Source organism: Trichechus manatus, unplaced genomic scaffold (genome assembly GCF_000243295.1).
Source record: "Trichechus manatus latirostris isolate Lorelei unplaced genomic scaffold, TriManLat1.0 scaffold00261, whole genome shotgun sequence".
Taxonomy (NCBI): Eukaryota; Metazoa; Chordata; class Mammalia; order Sirenia; family Trichechidae; genus Trichechus; species Trichechus manatus.
Window position 1 is genome coordinate 294265 of NW_004444197.1, and position 23339 is coordinate 317603.

Below are 23339 nucleotides of genomic sequence, written 5' to 3' on the forward strand. Positions count from 1 at the left end.
CTGGGGTCTTAAAAGTTTGCAAGAGACCATCCAAGACACAACAACTAGTCTTTATTCACCTGGAGCATCAGAGGAAGAAGGAGAGTCAGGAATAGAAGGAAATGGAATGTGTGGCTAATTGTCTCCATGAACAACTGCCTCCTTTGCCATGAGACCAGAAGAACTGGATGGTGCCTAGCTACCACTACTGAACATTTTGATCAAAGATTCTATATTTGATCAAAGATTCTATATTAGAATCTTTGATCAAAAAGGGGAAAATGCAGAATAGAATTTACGATTCTCATGGACTCCAGACTTTCTGGAACCATGGATGCTGGATGAACCCCTGAAATGGTGCCCTGAGATAATTCTTAAACCTTAAACCAAAAATATTGCCTGAAGTCTTCTTAAAACCGAATAGTTTAGCTTAACTAGTAAAGAACATCTGCCTTGAGCATTGAGCTTTTTCAATATGTAACTATATGGGATCAAACTGACAACAGCAATTCAGAAGATTAGATAGGAAATTTAGGGAACAGTGAGTTTATGTTAATGAGGGAGGAACAACTCAATAAAAAGGGTGAGAATGGTTGCACAACTTGAAAAAATGTAATCAATGTCACTGAATAGTACATGTGAAAACTACTGAATTGGTGTACGTTCTGCTCCGTACGCTCTCAACAACAAAATTTTATATATATGATTGTTACACGCAGTGTGGGATAACAGAAATAATTTGGATTTTGAAGCTAAGGAATCTAGATCCACTCCCAACCAGCAGTGTGACTCCATCGTACAGATAACATATGCAAAGCACTTAGCGCATTTTAAGAGCTCAGTAAATTTTATCGATTATTAAACGAGATAATTCACGGGCAGATCGTCTGTAAAGCACAAAATACTCCACAAATGGAAACAGTCAACCCTGCCTGGGTTGGAGCCTCAGAAGGCCCAACGCCAGTTCCCCAGCACAAAGAACGGCCGAGAGCCCTGGCACGCAGGAAGCTGTGTGGAGAGAGGCTGTAGAGAAAAATCGTCTCCCCCTGAACCTTTTCCTCGCATCCCCACCGTTTCCATGGTGAGGCAAATCGTACGCAGGGTCCCTAAATGTAGTGAGAAATGCCAAAATGACTGGGGAATGAGCAGACGCATCACCGTCCAGTTCGCCTGCTAGCTCCAGCCCCACTTCCGGGACCAGTTCATCCCGGCCGGAGGGGGGGGGTCACCGTACACTAGCCCCACACACATCGATCCAGCCCAGGCTAACAACTACTACTGCAATCGCTAGCGGGCGCTCGTCCTACCCATCTCCAGGCACGAGTCCTCATTTGCGCACGCGTGATTTCTTTCCCTCAGTTTCTCCGCCCCATCCCCTTCTCAGCAACCTCGGCCAGTTACGTTCCAGCGGTGTCTTTCACGCATTTCTGACGTACAAGGGGGGCTGGAAGCGGAGCGGAAGTCCTTCGCAATTTGTACGGGAGTGGCAGTGGGGCGGGAGAAAGAAAAGAGAACCCAAAACTGTGACTGATCTGTCTACCTCCCCCACGCCTGTGAAGCAGGAAGGAGGAGGTGCCGGCCGGGGGGGGGTGTGGCCTCGCCGGCGGAGGGCGCTGTGATTGGTCCTCGGCTGTGGCGACATCGTCGATTGGCTTCTGCGTGCGGAGCCTGGTGAGGATGGGTGGCGGCCGTTTGAATTCAAAAGTGGCGGGTGTGTCGCGGAGCTGGTAGCCGCCAGATACCATAGCGCGAGCGTTCTGCGTAGCGACCGAGCGAGCGAATCTGGGTTGCGGGAGCCCCTACGCCCTGTCCTCTTCCATTTCGCTCCCCTGGAGTGTGTGGGACGGAGCTGGACATGGAGCAGCAGGTGACTAGGGGCTGGCGCGGTTCTCCTGCCCCAGGGTCGGGATCGTGCGCGTCCTGTCGCCTGCGGGGACGGTGGCGAACGTCCGTGCCCCACCACGGCGATGTGAGGGACAGGGGGAGAGTGGAGATGGCAGGGAGTAGCCCTAGATGGTTGGATAAATAAATTTGAGAAGGCTTCTACCATTTTTCGTTTTATATCCCGTGCTCTGATTTTTCGTTGCCAGGGTGCAAAGAATCTGTCTTCAGGTTAAAACTTTACTCTGGGTAAATCTGAATGTGAAATACTAGGCTTAGGTCATGGAAGCCCCTACGCCCTTCTTCACTTTCATGTCTTCAGGATTTCCCATTTCGAATTCTTAGGCTTGTCTGACAAGTTTCCGCCTCTCCATTTCTCCCCACGATTGCAGTATGAAATTAAGAGGTAGTGTTCTGAAGAAACGGTATGAAGCCAAACCCCTGCTTTTGTTCTTTTGTTATCTCCTGTTGTCTTACTGCTGCTGCTTTAGGATGTAAGAAGGGGAGAGAGGAAGTAGGGTAATCTATTCTGAAGGGAGCCTCATTCTCCTTCCCCAGGTTTTGCAGAGATCCCTACCCAAGGGGACGGGTTGATAGTTCCATCTCTTTTTGTTGCTCCCCTGCACCCTGCAATTATTTACAGCCTCCCTTCTCAAGCATGTACTGACCTCTGGTGTCAGAAAACTGCTCCTGCCTGAATCCTCTGTTAACTAGTATTTCACATTCAGATTTACCCAGAGTAAAGTTTTATCCTGAAGACAGATTCTTTGTACCCAGGCAACGAAAAATCAGAGCATGGGATATAGTACGAAAAATGGTAGAAGCCTTCTCAGATTTATTCATCAGATATTGAGTACCTACTGTATGCCAGGAGCCCTGGTGGTGCAGTGGTTAAGAGCTCTGCTGCTAACCAAAAGGTCGCCAGTTCAAATTCACCAGCTGCTCCTTGGAAACCGTATGGGGCAGTTCTACTCTGTCCTATAGGGTCACTATACGGCATGGTTCTAGATGAACAAGACAGACAGAAATCCCTGTCATCATGGAGCTGACATTCTATGGGGAGATAAGCAATAAACATCATAAGTAAATTATATAACTCTATTATGGGTGATAAGTTCTATGGAGAAAACAAAAAAGTTGAGCAGGGTGAAAGAGAGGAGGGGAGGCCATCTGACAGGGTGAAGTATTAAATAGGATGATCATAGTAAGCCCCATTGAGGAGGTGAGAGGTGAGTGAAGACTTGAAGGTGAGGGAGCTAGACAAGTGAATATTGAGGAAAGAGCATTCCAGCTAGAGGGAATCTACCAGAGCCCCAAAGTGTTGTACAGCAAGGAGGCTAGTATGACTGGAATGGAGTGAGCAAGGGGAAAAGTGGGAAAGGAAGTCAGGTAATGGAATAGGGTTGCTGAATCACGTTGCTTTTTGTTGGGACTGTTGTAAGGACTTTAACTTTGGACTCTGAGTGAAATGGAGTGTCACTGGATAGTTTTGAGTGAAGAAAGACATGATCTGTTTTACTTTTTAAGAGGATCACTCTGGCTGCTGCAGTGAGATTAGGCTGTAAGGGGGCAAGGATAGAAACAAGAACTGTTAAAAATGCAGGATTTTTTAACCTTGCACTATTTTGGTATTTTGTTTGGGGAGCTGTCTTGTACATGGTAGGATGTTTAGCAGTGCCCTGGTCTCTACACATAAGATGCTTTTAGCACTCTTCCCCCTAGTCAGGACAATCAAAAATGTCTTCAGATATTGTCAAATGTCTCCTTGGGGGAGTGTGTAAAATTGCCCCTCGTTGAGAATTACTGGAGTACAGTAATCTAGGTTAGAGATGATGGTGACTTGGATTAGGATGGTAGCAGTGAAAGTGGTAAGAAGTGGTAGGATTCTGGATGTAGAATCTGTAGAATCAGCCATGCTTTGCTGACAGATTAGATGTAGTGTGTAAGAGAAATAAAGGACTCTGGGTTTTTTAGTTTCAGCAACTGCTGGGTGGAGTTACTATCAACTGAGATGGAGAAGGCTGCAAGAGGAGCAAGTCTGAAGGAGACTGGACATCACAAGTTCAGTTTGGACGTGTTAAGTTTGATATGATTATTTGATTTCCAAGCGGAGACATTGCGGAGGCAGTTCAATATACAAGTCGAGTTCAGGAGCGAGGCCTGAGCTGGAGATATAAATTTGGGAGTTGTCAACATATCGATGGTATTTAAACCATGGGAGTGGACTGTGAGTGTATATAGAGAGTAGAAAGACCACCATTAAAGTCTGGGATGATGAGGAAGACCTACTAGTGAGGTAGGAAAACCAAGAGAGAGCACTAGCTTGGAAGCTAAATGAAGAAAATGTACTAAGGAGAGGAGTGATCAGTTGTATCAAATGCTACTTACTGATAGGTCAAAAATCCTGAAAGTGAAGTAATGATCTAGCAACATATGGTTACTGGTGACCTTGAGGAGAGCAGGTTTGGCAGAGTATTGTTGTGTGCTTCAAGTTGATTTGGACTCATAGTGATCCTATATAACAGAGTAGAATTGCCCCCTTAGGGTTTCTTTGGCTGTAATCTTTACAGGAGCAGATCTCCAGGTCTTTTCCCCCGCTGGTGGATTTGAATCAGGACCTTTCAGTTAGCATCTGAGTGGCTTAACCATTGCGCCATCAGGGCTCCTTTTTGGTAGAGTGGTGGGGGTGAAATCCTGATTGAAATGGGTTTAGCAGGGAAATTGGAAACAGTGAATACTACATAGACAACATTTTTGAGGAATTTTGCTGCAAAAGGCAGCAGAGAAATAAGGTAGTAGCTGGTAGGGAACCAAAACCAAAAAAACCCAAACACATTGCTGTTGAGTCAATTCCAATGCATAGTGACCCTATAAGACAGAGTAGAGCTGCCCCATAGGGTTTCCAAGGCTGCAAACCTTTATGGAACCAGACTGCCAGAGAGAGTGGAGTCAAAAGAAGGATTTCTTTAGGTAGCAAGAATAGCATGTATTGTATACTGATAGGAATGATCTAGTAGAGTGAATAGTCGCTGGTGTAGAGAAGGACGGATTGCAGTGTTCCTGAGTAGGTGAGACCGGGTGGGATCTGATGAATGAGTGGAGGAACTGCCTTAGGAGCAGGTCATTCATCTGTGATCTTGTGGTGAAGTGGACTTAGGAGGGGTTGGATTAGTGTCTGTCTTATAGCAGGTTAAGAACTTATATTTCTCATTGTGGAAAAGTTGGAGGTCATTATGTCTAGCTTTATGAATGGGAGAAAAATAAATACTGTACTCTCTAGAGTTGTCTTGAATAAATAAACCTTGAACACATTTTCAGGATCCCACATAAATTCAGAGGTGGAGGTCTTTAGTAAATCCTCTTCCTAGCCCTGGGATTCCTGGCAATCCTTGGCATTCCTTGACTTGTGGCAGCATAACTCCAATATCTGCCTCTGTCTTCACGTGGCCATCTTCCCCCTGTGTCTGTGTCTCTTTTCCCTTTTTATAAGGGCACCAGTCCTACTCCAGCATAACCTCATGTTAACTAATAATATCTTCAAAGACCCTATTTCCAAACAAGGTCCCATTAACAGGTACCATGGATTAGGACTTCAATATATCTTTTTCAGGACACAATTCAACCTATAACACAGGTAAAGCATTTAAAACAGAGCTCAGTAAATGTTAGCTGCTCCTCCAAACCAGTCTTCAGCTGTAGTGATCTTCCACTCTCTCTGTTATTTATGACTCTCAGCTCTAGCTAAAGGAGTCTATTCGTTTCTTCCATACCAGTCTTCAGCTGTACTGATCTTCCACTCTCTCTGTTATTTATGACTCTCAGCTCTAGCTAAAGGAGTCTATTCGTTTCCCAGCCATACCATATGCATGTTTGAATTTTTACCTTCTACAAGGAGTGCCCATTCCTCTCAGCTTAAGTACTACCCCTAAAGTTAGCTAAAGTCTAATGTTCATCCAGCTTTTCCCTGACAGATTGCTCCCATTTTTATGTTATATTTCACTTCTACCCATGCTATTTGACTAGCATGTGATCTTTGAGTCCCAGCTTTTGCCACATGAGGTATTCAGTTAATACTTGGTGGTGGTGATGTCGAGAATTGAGGCTGGGGCCAAGATGGGGGGTTCTTGGGATGTTTGGGCTCCAGGATGTTGTATTAAAGGTCTCTCTTCTCCCAGCAGAGACACCCCCTGTTGGAAGTGAAAGGGAACAAGGCCCCTTCTCGACTGCCTCTCCCAGGAAGCAGGCTTAAGAGGGGACCTGACCAGATGGATAATGCCTTGGAGCCTGAGAAGGTGAGCTGGTTTGGAGGGCTGTGCGCGCACGCACGTGTGTGTGTGTGTGTGTGTGTGTGTGTGTGTGTGTGTGTGTGTAAACCAAGCAGGGAGGTTAGGATGACTGTGGACCCCATTCTTCTCTTTCTTCAGAAACGGATACGAGGCCTGGGCACAGTAACCAAAATTGCTACATCCCACCCTAGAGCACCACCCCTCACTTCAGTGCCACAGACACAAGGCCAGACCACAGGTGGGTACTAGTTCTGGACGGGAACCAAGGGCCTGGAAGTCCAGTGCTCTCCAGCTTACTTCATTATTTTCTTTCAATTTTAGTTGGTTTTGAATAGGTAACACATTTCACCTGGTTCAAAATTCAAAAGGCACGAAGTTTGTTATATAGTGAAAAGTCTCCCTCCTACCTCTTTCCCCTAGCCAGCCAGTTGCCCTCCCCAAAGGCAACTGTGTTCTTCCAGGGTTATTCTGTGGTTATTCAAACAAACATGGACATATTCTCCCAAATTTTTTCTGTACACAACTGGTAGCATACTTTACACAGGATTCTGCCCCTCTGCTTCTTTTTGCTTATCTTGGTGCAGTTGTTGGCACAATTGGCCATTATGAGCTGGCCAGACTTAGGGAAGAGGGGTTGTTGTTAGGTGCCGTCCGAACAGTTCTGACTCATAGCGACCCTGTGTGCCACAGAATGAAACACTGCCCGGTGCTGTGCCATCCTCACAATCGTTGCTATTTTGAGCCCATTGTTGCAGCCGCTGTGTCAGTCCATCTCGTTGAGGGTCTTCTGCTTTTTCGTTGACCCTCTAGTTTACCAAGCATGATATCCTTCTCCAGGGACTGGTCCCTCCTGATAACATGTCCAAAGTATGTGAGACGAAGTCTCGCCATTCTTGCTTCTAAGAAGCATTCTGGCTCTACTTCTTCTGAGACAGATCTGTTCATTCTTCTGGTGGTCTATGGTATATTCAATATTCTTCGCCAGCACCATAATTCAAAGGCATCAATTCTTCTTCGGTGTTCCTTATTCATTGTCCAGCTTTCACGAGCATGTGAGGCGATTGAAAATACCATGGCTTGGGTCAGGTGCACCTGAATCCTCAAGGTGACATCTTCGCTTTTTAATACTTTAAAGAGGTCTTTTGCAGCAGATTTGCCTAATGCAATATGCTGTTTGATTTATTGACTGCTGCTTCTATGGGTGTTGATTGTGGATCCAAGTAAAATGAAATCCTTGACAACTTGTCTTTTTTCCATTTATCATGATGTTGCTTATTGGTCCATTTGTGAGGATTTTTGTTTTCTTTATGTTGAGGAGTAATCCATACTGAAAGCTGTGGTCTTTGATCTTCATCAGTAAGTGCTTCAAGTCCTCTTCGCTTTCAGCAAGCAAGGTTGTATCATTTGCGTATCATGGGTTGTTAATGAGTCTTCCTCCAATCCTGATACCCTGTTCTTCATACAGTCCAGCTTCTTGGATTATTTGCTCAGCATACAGATTGAACAAGTATGGTGAAAGGATACAACCCTGACACACACTTTTCCTGACTTTACACCACGCAATATCCCTTGTTCTGTTCGAATGACTGCCTCTTGATCTATGGACATGTTCCTCATGAGCACAATTAAGTGTTCTGGAATTCCCATTCTTCATAATGTTATCCATAATTTGTTACGATCCACACAGTTGAATGACTTTGCATAGTCAATAAAACACAGGTAAACATCTTTCTGGTATTCTGTGTTTTCAGCCAAGATCTATCTGATATCAGCAGTGATATCCCTTGTTCTGTGTCCTCTTCTGAAATCCAGCTTGAATTTCTGGCAGTTCCCTGTTGATGTACTGCTAGAACAGTTTTTGAATTATCTTCAGCAAAATTTTATTTGTATGTGATATTAATGATATTGTTTGATAATTTCCACATTCTGTTGGGTCACTTTTCTTTGGAATGGGCACAAATATGGATCTCTTTCAGTCAGTTGGACAGGTAGCTGTCTTCCAAATTTCTTTGCATACATGAGTGAGCAATTCCAGCGTTGCTTCCCTTTGTTGAAACATCTCAAGTGGTATTCCATCGAATCCTGGAGCCTTGTTTTTTGCCAGTGCCTTCAGTGCAGCTTGGACTTCTTCCTTCAATACTGTCAGTTCTTGATCATATGCTACCTCCTTAAATGCTTGAATATGGAAGAGGGGAGTTAATCTTATTTCTGATCCTCAGAAAAGGCAACACTACTGTTCCCGGCCTGGCCAGTGTACATGCCACCCTGAGAATGATTGTTCTACTTTTTCCTCTCTCCCATCTCTTGACAGCCCAGAAAGTTCCCAAGAAAACAGGACCATGGTGCTCTACAGCTATTACTACAGGTAATAAATACAACTTAAAAGCTGGGGCTAAGAGGGGACTTGGGGTATGTGTGGGGGAGAATGATGGAGGTGGAAGGACACTGGTCCTATAACTCCCCATGTCAACTCCCTAATTCCCTAGTGTCGAAGAGCAAGAAGCCAGTAGCTGCTGTTCCTGCCCAGAAGCCTGATAGTAGGTGACAAATGTAACTATTGGGTGAGAGGCTGGGCCACTAAGATAGGGACGAGGAGGTGGTGAGTACCCAAAAAAATCCGTTTGGTCTTTTTTCCTATCTGGAGAGGAAGGAGATAGATGTAGCATTAGGTGTGGGAGCCCTAAATGCTGGAAGGACTTTGTCCTTTGTCACTGACCTTTGTCTTTTTCATACCCATCATAGCATCAGCTGTTCCTCCCATGGTGGGAGGGAAGAAGCCCAGCAAACGTCCGGCCTGGGATTTAAAGGGTCAGTTAGGTGACCTAAACATAGAGCTGAAACGCTACCGTGAGAGGACTCAAACGTTGGACCAGGAAAACCAACAGCTGCGGGCTCAGCTCAAAGAAGCCCAGCAAGAGGCCAAGGCCCTGGGAGAAGAACGTAGGACACTGAAAGAGGAGTTAGCCAAGGTGCAAGCTCAGGCAAAGCAAGGCCAGCAGGAGCTGGGGAACCTGAGCGCCCGTGTCCTGGAGCTGGAAGAGCGGCTGGGCATGCAAGAGGGCTTGGTGCAAGAGCTCCAGAAAGAACAGTTAGAATTGCAGGAGGAGCGGAGGGGACTGGCTGCCCGGCTGGAGGAGCAGGAGGTAAGGGCTGGATTCTCCCCAAATGCCAACCCTTATTCTCTTGGCAGAGAATGTGCTCCCATTCCCCACCCCCACCCCCACCCCCGACCCCCCTAACACACACACACCACCTTCCAGGTTCTCCTGAAGCCTCTTTGGTCTCAGAATCCCTGACCACCTACCTCCAGCAGTATACCGGTGTCTTCCACCCATCTCCACCCCAGCCCACTCCTGACTATCTTGCTTTCTGCTCCACTATGCCCCATCCTCAACTCTGCTTTCATAGCTCCCACCTGGATCTGTGTCTCGCCTAGTCCTCCATCTCGCTGTCTTTCTTTAGGTGCCCATCTTGATCAAAAATCCCCACGGCAGTCTCTTTCCCTCTTGTTATGCCCATTTGTCCCTTTTTTGGTGAGTGCCAACTAGATTGAATTACTTGCAGTCCCTCAAGTGACTGAACTCTTATTTCTGGGCATTTTGCATATGTGCTTCCCTCTTTCTGCAGTGTTCTTTATCTACTCCATCCTTCCTTTGTTCACTCTTATACTTTTGGGTCTCAACTTAGATAACACCTTCTTTGTGCCTCTCCTGGCTATTCCCATAGCAGTCTCTGTTCTAGCATGAGTCCCTGTTTTTTTTTAATCTCTCTTTCCTCACCAGACTGAGAGTTCCTTGGGGGCAGGGACCGCACCTTCACCTCATCTTGGCCCTACGACTTGTTCTTATTCTTGGTTTCATCTTATCCTTTCCATCTGTTTTGTTCCGCGCAGAGGAGGCTGCAAGCATCAGAAGTGGCTCTGTCAAGCAGCCAGGCAGAGGTGGCATCTCTGCGCCAGGAGACTGCAGCCCAGGTGACTTTACTGGCTGAGCGGGGAGAGCGTCTTCACGGGCTGGAGATGGAGCGCCGACGACTACACAATCAGCTACAGGAACTCAAGGGCAACATCCGTGTATTTTGCCGAGTCCGCCCAGTCCTTCCGGGGGAGCCTACCCCACCCCCTGGCCTCCTCCTGTTTCCTGCTGGCCCTGGAGGGCCTTCTGATCCTCCAACCCGCCTCAGCCTCTCCCGGTCTGATGAACGGCGTGGGACCCTGAATGGGGCACCAGCGCCCACCACCCGCCACGACTTTTCCTTTGACCGGGTATTCCCGCCAGGGAGTGGACAGGAAGAGGTGTTTGAGGAGATTGCCATGCTTGTCCAGTCAGCCCTGGATGGCTACCCAGTATGCATCTTTGCCTATGGCCAGACAGGCAGTGGCAAGACCTTTACAATGGAGGGTGGGCCTGGAGGAGACCCCCAGCTAGAAGGGCTGATCCCCCGGGCCCTGCGGCACCTCTTCTCCGTGGCCCAGGAGCTGGGTGACCAGGGCTGGACGTACCGCTTTGTGGCGAGCTACGTAGAAATCTACAATGAGACCGTCCGAGACCTGCTGGCCACTGGGGCCCGAAAGGGCCAGGGGGGTGAGTGTAAGATTCGCCGGGCCGGGCCAGGGAGTGAGGAGCTTACTGTCACCAATGCCCGATATGTCTCCGTCTCCTGTGAGAAAGAGGTAAGGACTCATGGGTGCTGGGACTGGGACATAGGGAAGGAGTGGGCAGGGTAACACAGAGGAGGTAGGTGGAGAAAAGAGCAGGAGAAAGTTGAAGGATGAAGGGTGAGTTGGTGAGGAGAGGTGGCCACATTTCATTTTGGCTTGTGGGCTATAAGATAAATCTCCTTTAACAGAACCAGGGATCATAGAGGAGTGATGCAGCTGCTGAAGTAGGAGGGGCTCTGGCCCCCTGCCTGTTGCATCTCAGGTCTCATTTCCTACTGCTCTCCTTGCTCAGCTCACTGTAGCCATGCTGGCCTCCTGGCTGTTCCTCAACTCGCTGGTCACACTGCTGACTTCGGGCCTTTGCACTTGCTGTCTACTTTGCCTGGATGCTTCTCCCCTGGAATGGTTCATTCCCTCATTGCCTTGAATTCTTCAGGCAGCAAGGCTGTCCCTGATCATCCTGTGTAAAATTGCAATGCCCATTCCACCCTCACACACTCCCTATTATTCTGTTTTGTTTTACTCCTTAGCACTGTCAGACATAATCTGCATTCTACTTATTTATTTTGTTTCCTCAACTGCTTGAAAGAAAGCCCCGAGAGGGCTGGGGTGACTCATTCATTGCTATACCTGATATCGCTATGTACTGACTTCTATTTGCCTTTTCCTCTTGCTGCTCCCCATCCCCAGGTGGAGGCCCTGCTCTATCTGGCCCGCCAGAACCGGGCTGTGGCCTGCACAGCCCAGAACGAGCGGTCGTCACGCAGCCACAGTGTGTTCCAGCTGCAGATCACTGGGGAGCACACTGGCCGGGGCCTACAGTGTGGGGCCCCCCTCAACCTGGTAGACCTGGCCGGGAGTGAGCGGCTAGACCCCGGCTTAGCCCTTGGCGCTGAGGAGCGGGAACGGCTTCGGGAAACGCAGGCCATTAACAGCAGCCTGTCTACACTGGGGCTGGTCATCATGGCCCTGAGCAACAAGGTGGAGGAGGGGGCAGGTGGGACCTGGGGGTAGGTTGGGTCTGCCCATGCTAAACCCTTCTCTGTCCTAACCACTTGTGCCCCCTCAACCCTCTAGGAGTCCCACGTGCCCTACCGGAACAGCAAGCTCACCTACCTGCTGCAGAACTCTCTGGGTGGCAGTGCTAAGATGTGAGTGAAAGGGGCAGATGGAAGGTGTGGGGTAGGAATGGAGATGGGACAGATGTTCAGGGTTGGGAAAGGGGAACATGGAGACCTGGTCCAGCTCCCCCCAGCCACTGATACTGGGGTTTGGCCCCCTCTTGTCTTTCCACAGGCTCATGTTTGTGAACATTTCCCCCCTAGAAGAGAACGTCTCTGAGTCCCTCAACTCCCTGCGCTTTGCCTCCAAGGTGCGATTACCACCAAGCCAAGGCCCTGTCAGGCCCTCTGGACGGTATAGGCTTCTCCATTCTGACCCCATCTGCCCCTGAGGCTGGGGGTAGCATGTTCATCCAGAAAGGATTTACATGTGCTTCAGCCAGATAGCTGGGGCATTACCCACCTGGATCCATTTTTAAATAATTGAGTTTTTTAAAGTAGGTCAAAACTGTATAGAAAGCTATACACATACATGAAGTCTTGCTACCACCCATTTCTACCCCATCCTCCCACCCCACCTTCCCTGTATAGGTACTCATTTTTATCATTTCTTATTTATTTTTCCAGTTTCTTGTTTTGCAAATGCAACCTATATACGTGTTCTTATTCTCCTCCATCTTATATAAATGATCTCTTTCTCTCTCTCTCTCTTATGTATACGTGTAGTTCTGCCTCTTACTTGTTTTGCTTAACAATATAGGCCCAAGATTCCTCCCCATCAACACACAGAGTTGATTCGTTCTCTCTAGTTCTGCCTAGCACTCCACTGTGTGGATGCACCAAAATTTATCCACCAGTTCCCTCTGCTGGACACTGGATTTATTCCATTCTTTTACTGTTACAAACAAGACCATACTGATTAACTTTATACATGTCATTTTATATTTGTTTCATTACATCTATGAGAGAGATTCCTAGAGTGGGATTGCTGGATCAAAAGAGACATGAGTTTTTCAGACCATTGCAAATAGTGTGAATTCGGGTTCCAAACTCCATGAGGGTCAGCTGGTGGCCATGAATTTTCAAGGAGACTTATACCCTCTCCACCAGTCAGGTGTGCCTAGTGGGCATCAGAGAACTAACCAGCCTGAGCTTACCTCCCGAGCCCCTATTTCACTATTCACTGAGGGCAGCCCTAGCATTAGGGGGTGTGAGGGGATATCAGGAAAACTGTTCTTTTGGTTACTCTGCAAACTTTTTTATCCTGTCCATCTGCCCACAGGTGAACCAGTGTGTTATTGGTACTGCCCAAGCCAACAGGAAATGAAAATGGATCCAGATCCTGTGGGTGTATGTGTCTGTCCATGTGTGCCCAGTTCTGTGCCCATGTGTGTTTTGGGGGAGAGGGTTGCTGAGGGATGCTTTATGGGAGGGGAGGGGTGAGGAAGGCTGTGTACCTTGGCCTATCAAATAAAGAATTTTTTTTAAAAAAATAAAGGTTTTATTAGCAGATACCCAAGGAGGGAGCTATTTTTCATATGCCTAAACATGGGAACAGTGGATCTGTCCACTCTGCCAAGTGTGTGTTTTGTGGGGTGAAGCCTACAGTTTTTCTCCTGGACACTCCTCCCGCTGGAGTCTGAGGGGGGCCTTCAGTTCTTTGCGGTTCTGGACCCTGGTCTGGCCCATCTCCCCCTCACCTAACGTCCCTTCCCCATCACAAATACCAAGGAGGTGCACCCACTAGCTACCCACAGTCCCTCCATGGTCACCTCCACCGTTTCGCCCTGACCATCGGCCACCCCAGCCCCTGGTAGACACGTTCCTATGGTAGATGTAGAACAGGAGTCGAGGGGCGGGGACTAGCGTGCACTCCGCAAACTGCGGGCTCTTCCCGCCCGTTTCCTGCCTTCCTGTTCGAATCGCCAGAGTTCTGTCCCCCCGCCGTTCATTGGCTGGCTCTCGGTGACGTCACTGGTATCTCTCCTCGTCCTTGCAATAGCCCTCAAAGCCCAGGGCGGGACATACAGGGGAGGCGGGAGCGCGCGCCCGCCGAATCCCTCGCGCCAACAGCCAACGGCCACCGCCCGGTGAAGGAGGGGCTCAGTCTTCCCAGGTGCCGCGCGCAGGAGGGGCCACGCGTGCGCAGAAGCGCAGCGGGGGGGGGGGACAACTTGCCAAGGAGAGGGCGGGGCTGGGGGCAACGGCGAAAGAAGGGCGGGGCACTCAAGGGAGGAGGGCGTGGCGGGGGCAAGGGAAGGGCGAATGGGGGGCGGGGCCATGACTGGGGCCGGGGGGGCGGGACTTCGAGTGACCATGTTGTTGGGGGGCTAGTTAATGGATGTAGCATGGGGCGGGGGACCAGACTCGAGGCGGAGTGCCGGGAGGGGGGATTCCCTCTTGCCCCAAGGGCGGGTCTCCCGTCGGAGGAAGGGGGTGTGGGGATTCCCTTTCCCTCCGGGTCCGACTGTCCGCCCGCCCCACCTGCAGAGGTGGCGCTGTGCGCTCAGAGCCCTGCAGGCTTGCTGGAGGTGAGGGAGGTGGGGTGAGGTGGTGCCCGCCCCCCCGGCTCCTCCTTCCCCCCGGCCCTCCCCTCCCACCACCCTCCCCCTAGTCGGTCCGTCCCTCCCCTCCTTTCCCCCGCCGCCTCCTCCTGCCGCTGCCGCTGCTTTGGCTGCTGCGTCATACGCCCCAGAGCTGCTGGGACGGAGGGGCTGGGCCTGGGGACCCCCCGGCCTTTGCCTGCACGCCCTCCGACGCCCGGACGTGCCCTCCCCGCGTGGGGGGCTCGCCTAGATCTCCCACGGCTGCTCCTGCCCGGCTCCCGGCGGCCCCAGCTGTCACCGGTAAGGAGGCGGCGGGAGGCGCCTGGTGTGTGGGGGGGGCAGGGAGCCGGGGGTCGGCGCGCAGGGCGCAGGCGGGAGAGCCCACGCCGCCTGGGTATCGGGTTGGCCAGGCCGATTCAAGTCCTCTCTAGGACTCGCCGGTCGTGGGGAGTAGAGACCGGGATGGGACACGCCCCCCTCTGGGGGCACTCAGGGAAGTTATCTAATCCCGGGGCAGGGAGCCCCGAATTTGAGGGTGACCTGACATAACCCGGCACCAGAGTGATTGTTCTGAATGAGACACGAGGGCCTGGGGAGGCAGCCGTTTCTGAGAGACTCTGGAAGACATCTCCAGGAAAGCTCCCCAAACACATCTCTGGACAACCGAGCACCCCAATTATGATACCTCTAAACAGCATGGGAAGGTGACAGTAGAAATTGAGTAGCCTTTGCTTGTGCAACCGTCGTTTCTCCTAAAATCTCAAGGCCAGGCTATAATTTCCCAGGGGAGCTCTGGAAGCTGGGAAACTAGTGGATTAGGTTGTGGAACGAGGAGGGGTATTAGGGAGAGGAAAGCTAGCACCAGAGTTGGGAGAGCTGGAGTCAAGAAGCTGGTGCAGAGTGCCCCAGGTGTCTTAGGGATTTAGAGACTTGAGGGCGCAGCTGCTTGAACTCAGGACAGAAAAACAGGCAGAGAAAATGGGGAAGGATTCTCAGCATTCATAACCTTCTTCTCCCATCCTATTTCTGGCTAGGCCCCCCCAGGATGCAATGGCGCAGCCCCCCCGGCTGAGCCGCTCTGGTGCCCCCTCGCTTTGGGACCCAGCTTCCCCTGCTCCCACCTCAGGCCCCAGACCTCGACTTTGGGAGGGTCAAGATGTATTGGCCAGATGGACTGATGGGCTCTTATACTTGGGGACTATCAAGAAGGTAAGAGTTTTGATCTCTGACCTGTCACCTTCTTCTCATTCTCTTTATATAATTCTGGCTCTCATTTCATCCTCTGTGTTCACCCTTCCAGGTGGACAGTGCTCGGGAGGTGTGTCTGGTCCAGTTTGAGGATGATTCCCAGTTTCTGGTTTTATGGAAAGACATTAGCCCTGGTGAGACCTTAGAGGCCTGAGAGCATGTATCCTATGGAAACAGAAACCTGGTTTGTGGGGGTAGGGGCAGAAGGAGGCTTAAAGGCTGGCCCCCTGACACTGTGTTCCCTCACAGCTGCCCTCCCTGGGGAGGAACTCCTCTGCTGTGTCTGTCGCTCTGAGACTGTGGTCCCCGGGAACAGGCTGGTCAGCTGTGAGAAGTGCCGCCATGGTGAGAAGGCTGGTCCAGCTTGCCCGGAGCTTTCCAGGCTGCCTTTGGCCCTTCCTCCTATACCCATCCTTATGCTACCTGTCCAGTCTGAGTCCCCAGGTCACCACTCTGGTCAGTCTCCTCAACCCTGTAACCTTCCCCACTTCCAACCCAGAGAGAGGCAGCCATGGAATGGGGGATGTTGTGGGCTTTGCAGGTATAAGGTGGTTCAAGTACACTCTCTTCTACACTCATATGATCTCGGGCAAGTCCCTTAATCTCTAGGAGCCTCAGTTCCCTCACCTGTAAAATAAGGATAGTAACTACCCCTCTCCTTCAGCAGGACCACAGTCAAAGATTGAGATGGATAAGACTAATCCTAGTCAGGTGCCTAACACAGGTGTGCAGTATACTAAGTGGTCTATTACCAATATTATTCAGCTTATCACCAGGACTGCCACGTTCCAAGGGCCCCAGCTCCTGGAGAGGGAGAGGGTCCATCTCCCTGGGTCTGCCGCCAGTGTGTCTTTGCCATTGCCACCAAGGTAAAGGTACCTCCCTGTTACCCCTACTGAACTGGCTTTCTGTGGGAGCTCCCCAACCCACAGCTTCTCCCAAGCCTCTCCTGTCCCCACCTGTCTGAGACTTTTTGCCTGTTCTGTCTCTGCAGAGAGGGGGTGCCCTGAAGAAGGGGCCCTATGCCCGGGCCATGTTGGGCATGAAGCTCTCTCTGCCGTATGGACTGAAGGGGCTGGACTGGGATGCTGGACATCTGAGCAATCGGCAGCAGAGCTACTGTTACTGTGGTGGCCCTGGGGAGTGAGTAATGAGGAGTAGGGGGCTAAGGAATGAGTGACATAGAGTAAGGCATCCCAGGGAATGTAGGAGAAAGAATGGGGGAGGGGAGTGCTGAGGGGAATGGGGGTAGGTGACAAGCAGGGTTTGAGGCAGTTGTGGGGTGGGGGCGGGGGTGTCTGGAGGACAGTTTGTCTCTTGTTCCCCTCAGGTGGAACCTGAAAATGCTGCAGTGCCGGAGCTGCCTGCAGTGGTTCCATGAGGCCTGTACCCAGTGTCTGAGCAAGCCCCTCCTCTATGGTGACAGGTGAGACCAGGGAAGACACTCCAGGAACTGAGGAAGCTTGTCTTGCTTGGGCTCCCTTTCAGATCCCCCATGCCTTTCTTCTCTCCAGTAACTTCCCAGCCTCACCTGTTTGCCCCATCCTTGCTTGTAAGTTGTCTGTAGAGCATAATTTTCTAGCGTAAGGTATGTTCTCTCTCTCTTGCCTGTGTCCAGGTTCTATGAGTTTGAATGCTGTGTGTGTCGGGGAGGCCCTGAGAAGGTCCGGAGGCTACAGCTTCGCTGGTGAGCTGGCTTGGACATGACCTCAGTGTAACTCTTCTTAACACCCCCAGTAGTTCACCCTATATGCCCCGACCTTCCACCCTGGGACTCGTCTGGCTTTTGTAATGCTTTTGTGACCTTGACAACCCTGTGTTTCTCCAGGGTGGATGTGGCCCATCTTGTCCTCTATCACCTCAGCGTTTGCTGTAAGAAAAAATACTTTGATTTTGACCGTGAGATCCTCCCCTTCACTTCTGAGAATTGGGACAGTTTGCTCCTGGGGGAGGTAAGGGGTAGTGAAGCTATGGAGCTTAGGGTGGGACAGGGAGGTGTGGAGGAAAGGGGGAGAGAGGGCTCATTGCTCCCCTGACCCCATTTTCCTTCCCCTCCCCCAGCTGTCAGACACCCCCAAGGGAGAGCGTTCTTCCAAGCTCCTCTCCGCTCTCAACAGCCACAAGGACCGGTGAGTTGGAGGGATAAATAGGCAAGGAGGCTTCAGAAAGAGAGCTATGGAAGCTTGGGAGGAGAGGGATTGCAACCCACCAGAAGGATCATCTCTGAAAAGGATTAACTATCAGCATTAGAGGGTCCCTTTTCATGTAGCACTGACCCTGTATCATTTTTCTCCTTGCCCCAGTTTCATTTCAGGGAGGGAGATTAAGAAGAGGAAATGCTTGTTTGGTCTCCATGCTCGGACCCCTCCCCCGGTGGAGCCCACTGGAGATGGAGCCCCCACCAGGTCACTGGTCCAGGGGGAATGGGGAAAATCCTCAGGGGATTAGTCTGGGGGCATATGTACATAGAAAAGGGGGGTCTTTGGGGTGTCCGGGAGGGGGCTGGGGGGATAAGGAGGCCTCTTACAGCTTCCCTTCAGGGCAGGGCCCTGGGGGAGGGGTCTCACGTCCCCTGGGGAAGCGCCGGAGGCTGGAGCCAGAGCCCCTGAGGCAGAGGCAGAAGGGGAAAGTGGAGGAGCTGGGGCGACCCTCGGCAGTGCGCAATCACCCCGAGCCCCAGGAGCAGAGGGAGCGGGCTCGTCTGCAGAGGGCGCTGCAGGTACAGGGGCAGGGAACCCTATGGGGTGAGTGGTGGGGTGTAGGAAGGAATCAAGGATTATCTCTCAGTCCCTTGCCCCTTCTAGGCCTCAGTGTCTCCACCACCCCCCAGCCCTAACCAGAGTTACCAGGGCAGCAGCGGCTACAACTTCCGGCCCACAGATGCCCGCTGCCTGCCCAGGTGAGTCTTATCCCCCAACCAGCTGTGCTCTTAGAATCTCTCCTCCAATTGTTTACATCCTCTGGACTTTCTCACTCAGATCATGTTTTCCAAAGTTCCTTTCCCTCTCACTTTGGCTACCTACTTCTCATCCTAGGGAGATTTCTAGAACCACTGTCTGGTGCCCAGTACCCTGGAGATAGGGGTAACCTGGGGGGCAGTGTTTAAGCTGCCTTTCCCAGGGAGAGAGGGCCCTGTTTCCCTGCTTCACGTCCTGACATTCACCCTCCCACCCCCCAGCAGCCCCATCCGGATGTTCGCTTCCTTCCATCCCTCTGCCAGCACCGCAGGGACCTCTGGGGATGGAGAACCCCCAGACAGGTGAGATTCTACCTTCCTTTATCTGTGATACCCTCTCTTTTCCTCTGTACTCTCAAGTTCCTCAGTCTCTAATCATTTTTTCATTCCTCTGATCTGTATTTGGTCTCCATTTCTGGTCAGTTCTTGTCTGCATCTGTCTGGGCTCAAAATTGCCTTCTCTCCCCAGGTCACCCCTGGAACTTCACATTGGTTTCCCCACAGACACCCCTAAAAGTGCCCCCAACTCGATGACTGCCTCATCCTCCTCAGTCCCAGCCCCCTCCCCAGGTCTTCCAAGACGCTCAGCACCCCCTTCTCCCCTCTGCCGTAGTTTGTCTCCTGGGACTGGGGGAGGAGCCCGAGGTGGGGCTGGCAGTGGCTACCTGTCCCGAGGGGACCCTGTCCGGGTCCTTGCTAGGAGAGTACGGCCTGATGGCTCTGTGCAGTACCTGGTTGAGTGGGGAGGAGGGAGCATCTTCTGAACAGCCTGCCTCTGCCCACCTCCCCATTCACACACACCGGCACTTTCATACCCTGACCTCACCTGCAGCTGGGATGTACCTGGGGATGTAGCGGGGTAGTTCTCCCTACTGCCCAGGCTGGAATCTAGATTGGGGTATGGGGAAGAGGCTCTCTCTTCTCTACCTCATTCATGATTCCTGGACCCCGCCCCCATCCTTCTTCCCATTTCCTTTGATGTTATTTTGTTACAGCTTTTAAAATATTTTTTAAAATTATTTAACCCCTGGGGGCGGAGACTGAGAAGGGGGGGATTATAGGGGATCCCAGACTCTGTATGATTGAAATAAAGAGAAATAAACAAATCTAGCAGCCCTGAGTCATTCTGAAAGAGGGGAGAACACAGGGATTAGAAGCATTTTTAATTTTCCCCAACAAATTTGCATACATGATAAGACAAAAGGCAAAGAGAACCAAAGTAAGATTTATTGGGGACACAGTCATCACTTGGCAGTCAGACGGCGGCACTGATGTATATGAGGGGATCATGGTGGGGACAGGGCTGCTCATGGTAGGACTGTGCTGGAGTCAGAAACAGACTCTGTGACCTGGCGCACCCACTGTAGATACAGGGAGTTCCCCTGCTCCACAGGCAGTGCAATCACCTCTGCAACTTCATAAGGGTGCACAGAACTGCAAGAAAGGTTTTGGAGGGTAAGGATCATGCAGACTTACCCAGAAGACTCCGCTCCCTTAGACACAAGCCCTAGACTGCCCAGCAAGTTCTCACCGAACAAAATCTGTTAAAGCTGGAACCAAGGAACTTTGGGTTTTAATCATCTAAGGGGTAAGGAGAAATACAGTTGAGTCAAGATGTGCAGTAGATTTCAGGATCTCAGATGAGGGACAGGGACCAAAGGAATGTCAGGGAATTGGGGAGGTTTTGTTGGGGAAATGTTTCTCACCATTAGCACCTCACTGTCCTCTTCAATCTTTCCTTTCCATTCATAGCTGAAAAGGTAGAGGAAGACTGTTGTGGGGAGCAAAGAATCCTCCTGGGTTAAAGGCTCCCTGTAAGACCCAAGTTAGGTTAACCCTCCAACTCCTGTGACTCACATGGATGTAATCTGAGGGATGAGATTGACACAGGCTGCTAGGCGCTTCTCCACCACAGCCCTAAAGGTGACAGAGACAGCCCCATTCAGAGCGCCCCCTGACCTGGAATTTTGTACTGGCAGCCCAGGCACAAGCTTCCAAAGCAATGGGAGGGCCCTCCTCCCCCATCTCCAACTATTCCCTTCATGATCATCCTTCCCCACCCCCACTGAGGTCCCCACCTAGCGATCTCCTTGGCGACCTTCTCATTGGGGCAGGTGACAAAGGCTGCTGAGACTGAGCCGGGGACGTAGCTGGAGCCCGAAGCCGGCGAGGGCTGGGACGGGGGACTTCCAGCGGCCATGGAGAGCAGGGCTCGGGGTAGCAACAGAAGACGGGAGGCCACAGGCAGCAGCGCTGGCATCCAAAGAAGCGACAGGAGCAGAGCGGCCTGAGAACGGGGTGAATTCGGTCTCTCTCTTCTAATAGTGCAGGAAAATGCCCCGAGGGAACCCTTCACTTGGATAGACACTCTGGCTCTGCACTACCTCTCCTGCTCCCCGAAGGAATACGTCCCTGAAGCTAGGAGACAAACTTGGAAAATTAAGGCAAAGAATTCTGATTCTGAGTGAGGGTAGTGGTCGAGACTTCGAGGACCGGAAGGGACGGGGCCGGTCACTCACCACTCCGCCGAGCAGGATCGCGGGAGCCCGCCCCCACCTCATGCAGCCTGTGCTGGTAGAAGAGGGTTAAATATCAAAGGCCACACGTTACACGGAGAAAGGACCCCAGACCCAAGAAGAGTAGCCTCTTCTTACCTACGCTGCAGCCACGTGATAAGAAAACAGCGCACACCACGTGACAGTAGAAGCTGGATCACCAAGCCTCCATAGCCAGCCAATCTTAGCAGTTACCTGGCCCTGTTTGCCCCGCCTCCTGATGGGGGAGGAGCCAATAGGAACTTGACCAATCGTCAGTCGCATCTGCAGACATTTACGGAAATGGCACGCCCACTTCCGCATAAACCGGAAACGGCCTGTTGCTGGCTGAGGAGTGTAGCTGTGGTGTTCTGCTGTCACGTGAAGGGGCCGGTCCTGTCAGGCTACTGTATCTCTTTGAGTGACACGAAGAGGCCAATCGCAGCTCAGTCCCTCAGGCCATGTGAAAAGAGAACTAACGCTAGGAAAGGGGAGGCCGGAGCCCCCACAGACCTGATGCGTCAGGTTGTGGCGTGGAGAGTCATCCCTAAGCCCCAGAATGAGCGTAGTTAACAGCTCCTACACTGTTCCTGAGGCCTTAAGGAGTGGGAGGGGCTGAGAAGATTGAACCTCAGGGGGTGAAAAGAGCGCCCCCTGCCTTTTTAGTTAGGACTGATACGTGCCCGGGTTTGGGAAAGAACAACGATGATCCGAGGAGAGGCCAGCTGGCCCTGGGTAGGGGGCAGTGTTTAGGCAGGTACGAGACATGGCAAGACATGACTGGGTCAGGAATGATGCATTGTAAAAGGACAGAGAGACCCTGTAAATGGATATAGAATGATGAAAGTGGGGCTGAGGGCGTTTCAGCTCTCGTAACTTAAACCCCAAAGCTGGAAACAGATTGGTGGCTCAGAAGAGAGAAGAAAAGAGGGCACAAGGAAGTAGTGATGGTCCTTTTGTCCCCTATTCCCTGCCATTCCTCTTTTCAGGACAGGTCCACCTCTCAGCTTTGGGTATCCTTCCCTTAATCCATCCCCCTAGGAGCCAGGACCTGCCCTACATTCCCTCCCTGGGGCCCAAGCACATCCTGTGACCCAAAAATGGAGAGAGGGGCCAATGAGAACCAAGAGAGGTGCGAGGAGGCAGCAGAGAAACAGGCTCTTGCCACTCCCCCTCCCCAGTAATCCCCCTCCCACGATTGTCTGGGGTCACTAGTTTGATGGGTGGGTGTGACTGGGAGTTTCCCAGGACTCTGTCAGGGTTCTCTCATACCTATCTCTAGGGTTAGGGTCTACCTGAGATCTCTGTTTTTCAGTTTGGAGTCTGTCTCTGAGATGGATCTCTGTGGGGTCTTTCAGTATTTGGGTTGGGGTCTTTCTCAGGACTGGGTTTCCTTTTTGTTTTTTGTTTGGGGGTTTGTATTTTTCTGGGTCTGAAGTCACTCTTTTCAAGGTCTTTCAAACTCTTTAAGAGTTTGGGGTCTCCTGAGTTTTCCATCTCTGGGCTGAGTCTCTCTCTCCCTTCCTTTCTCCCTCCATGAGCCTGGAATTTCTCTCGGGAGTTATTAGTCTCTGAGTTTGCAGTTTCTTGTCTCTGTGATATAAATCTGGGGTCTTTGAGCTCTCTCTGGGTCTGAGTTCTTTAAGACCTAATTCTGGGTCTGGGTTCTATCTGAATCTGGGGTCTCAGATCTTTTTCTTTGAGTCCTGGTCTCAGGTCTTGGTCCCTGAAATCACCATCTCAGAGTCTGGAGTCTGAGATTTCTGTGGCTATGGGAGAACCTTTTTGACATGGGACTATCAAGTTTTGATCTTTGATCTCTCTCTCTAGGGAGTCTGGGGGGTCTTTTTGAAAATCAGGGTTCTCTTTTCTTCTAGATTATGGGTCTGTGCCTCAGATTAACCCTCTCCCCTCTGCCAAGAGGGGCTGAAGTCTTACTAGATCCTACTCCTCTAAATGTGAGTTACCTTCCTCTGTGGGTCTGGGGTCTCTCAGACTCAGGGTTTGGGGTCTGCATCTTCAGAACAGCTCTCCCTCTCTGGAGTGACTTTCTAGTTAGGGGTCTCTCTCTGCAGGGTTCCCTGAGTAGGGGTGGGGGCTGCAGAGTTTCTCCCTCCTCCTCCTCCTGCTCTCTCCTCTCTCGCTCGCTCCCCCGCCCCCCTCTCTCTCTCCCTCTCGGCTGCCTGCC

The 23339-nt window shown here is 51.1% G+C and overlaps 4 protein-coding genes across 8 annotated transcripts in view; 3 read left to right on the plus strand and 1 right to left on the minus strand.

The window, feature by feature from the left end:
* The first annotated feature begins 1708 nt into the window (after positions 1-1708).
* On the plus strand, positions 1709-13348 carry KIFC1 (kinesin family member C1). 2 transcript variants are annotated; one of them, XM_023724796.1, is made up of 11 exons: positions 1709-1846; positions 6036-6152; positions 6285-6384; positions 8458-8511; positions 8633-8683; positions 8889-9289; positions 10039-10818; positions 11497-11787; positions 11884-11957; positions 12103-12178; positions 13150-13348. In XM_023724796.1, the coding sequence occupies exons 1-11, from the start codon at positions 1835-1837 to the stop codon at positions 13192-13194; spliced, it is 2001 nt and encodes a 666-aa protein (XP_023580564.1). In that variant the 5' UTR covers positions 1709-1834; the 3' UTR covers positions 13195-13348. The 2 variants fall into 2 exon arrangements, with proteins under 2 accessions (XP_023580564.1, XP_004389869.1); XM_004389812.3 differs by having other exon boundaries at positions 1811-1846; positions 6039-6152.
* A 1141-nt stretch (positions 13349-14489) lies between these two features.
* On the plus strand, positions 14490-19737 carry PHF1 (PHD finger protein 1). Of its 4 annotated transcripts, none has more exons than XR_002822870.1 (15): positions 14490-14713; positions 15448-15622; positions 15714-15795; positions 15911-16006; positions 16427-16530; positions 16656-16804; positions 16992-17087; positions 17280-17348; positions 17490-17613; positions 17723-17790; positions 17965-18066; positions 18202-18380; positions 18466-18560; positions 18840-18920; positions 19087-19737. XR_002822870.1 is itself a non-coding variant. In XM_004389813.1 (15 exons), exons 2-15 carry the CDS (start codon positions 15464-15466, stop codon positions 19379-19381), a joined length of 1710 nt encoding a protein of 569 aa, XP_004389870.1. In that variant the 5' UTR covers positions 14490-14713; positions 15448-15463; the 3' UTR covers positions 19382-19737. The 4 variants fall into 4 exon arrangements, 3 of the variants coding, with proteins under 3 accessions (XP_004389870.1, XP_023580573.1, XP_023580574.1); XM_004389813.1 differs by having other exon boundaries at positions 18191-18380; XM_023724805.1 differs by having other exon boundaries at positions 14559-14713; positions 18191-18380; positions 18843-18920; positions 19087-19692.
* Positions 19738-19828: 91 nt separating this feature from the next.
* CUTA (cutA divalent cation tolerance homolog) lies at positions 19829-21407 on the minus strand. The gene is made up of 7 exons (XM_023724807.1): positions 21272-21407; positions 21137-21188; positions 20696-20904; positions 20475-20534; positions 20324-20369; positions 20149-20198; positions 19829-20051 (listed from the first exon to the last, which is right to left on the minus strand). Exons 2-7 carry the CDS (start codon positions 21176-21178, stop codon positions 19925-19927), a joined length of 534 nt encoding a protein of 177 aa, XP_023580575.1. The 5' UTR covers positions 21179-21188; positions 21272-21407; the 3' UTR covers positions 19829-19924.
* Positions 21408-21856: 449 nt separating this feature from the next.
* SYNGAP1 (synaptic Ras GTPase activating protein 1) overlaps positions 21857-23339 on the plus strand; it is a 31397-nt gene continuing 29914 nt past the window's right edge. The window contains exon 1 of the mRNA XM_004389848.1: positions 21857-21886. Within this exon, the coding sequence (XP_004389905.1) occupies positions 21857-21886 (30 nt within the window). The remainder of the gene's footprint in view (positions 21887-23339) is intronic.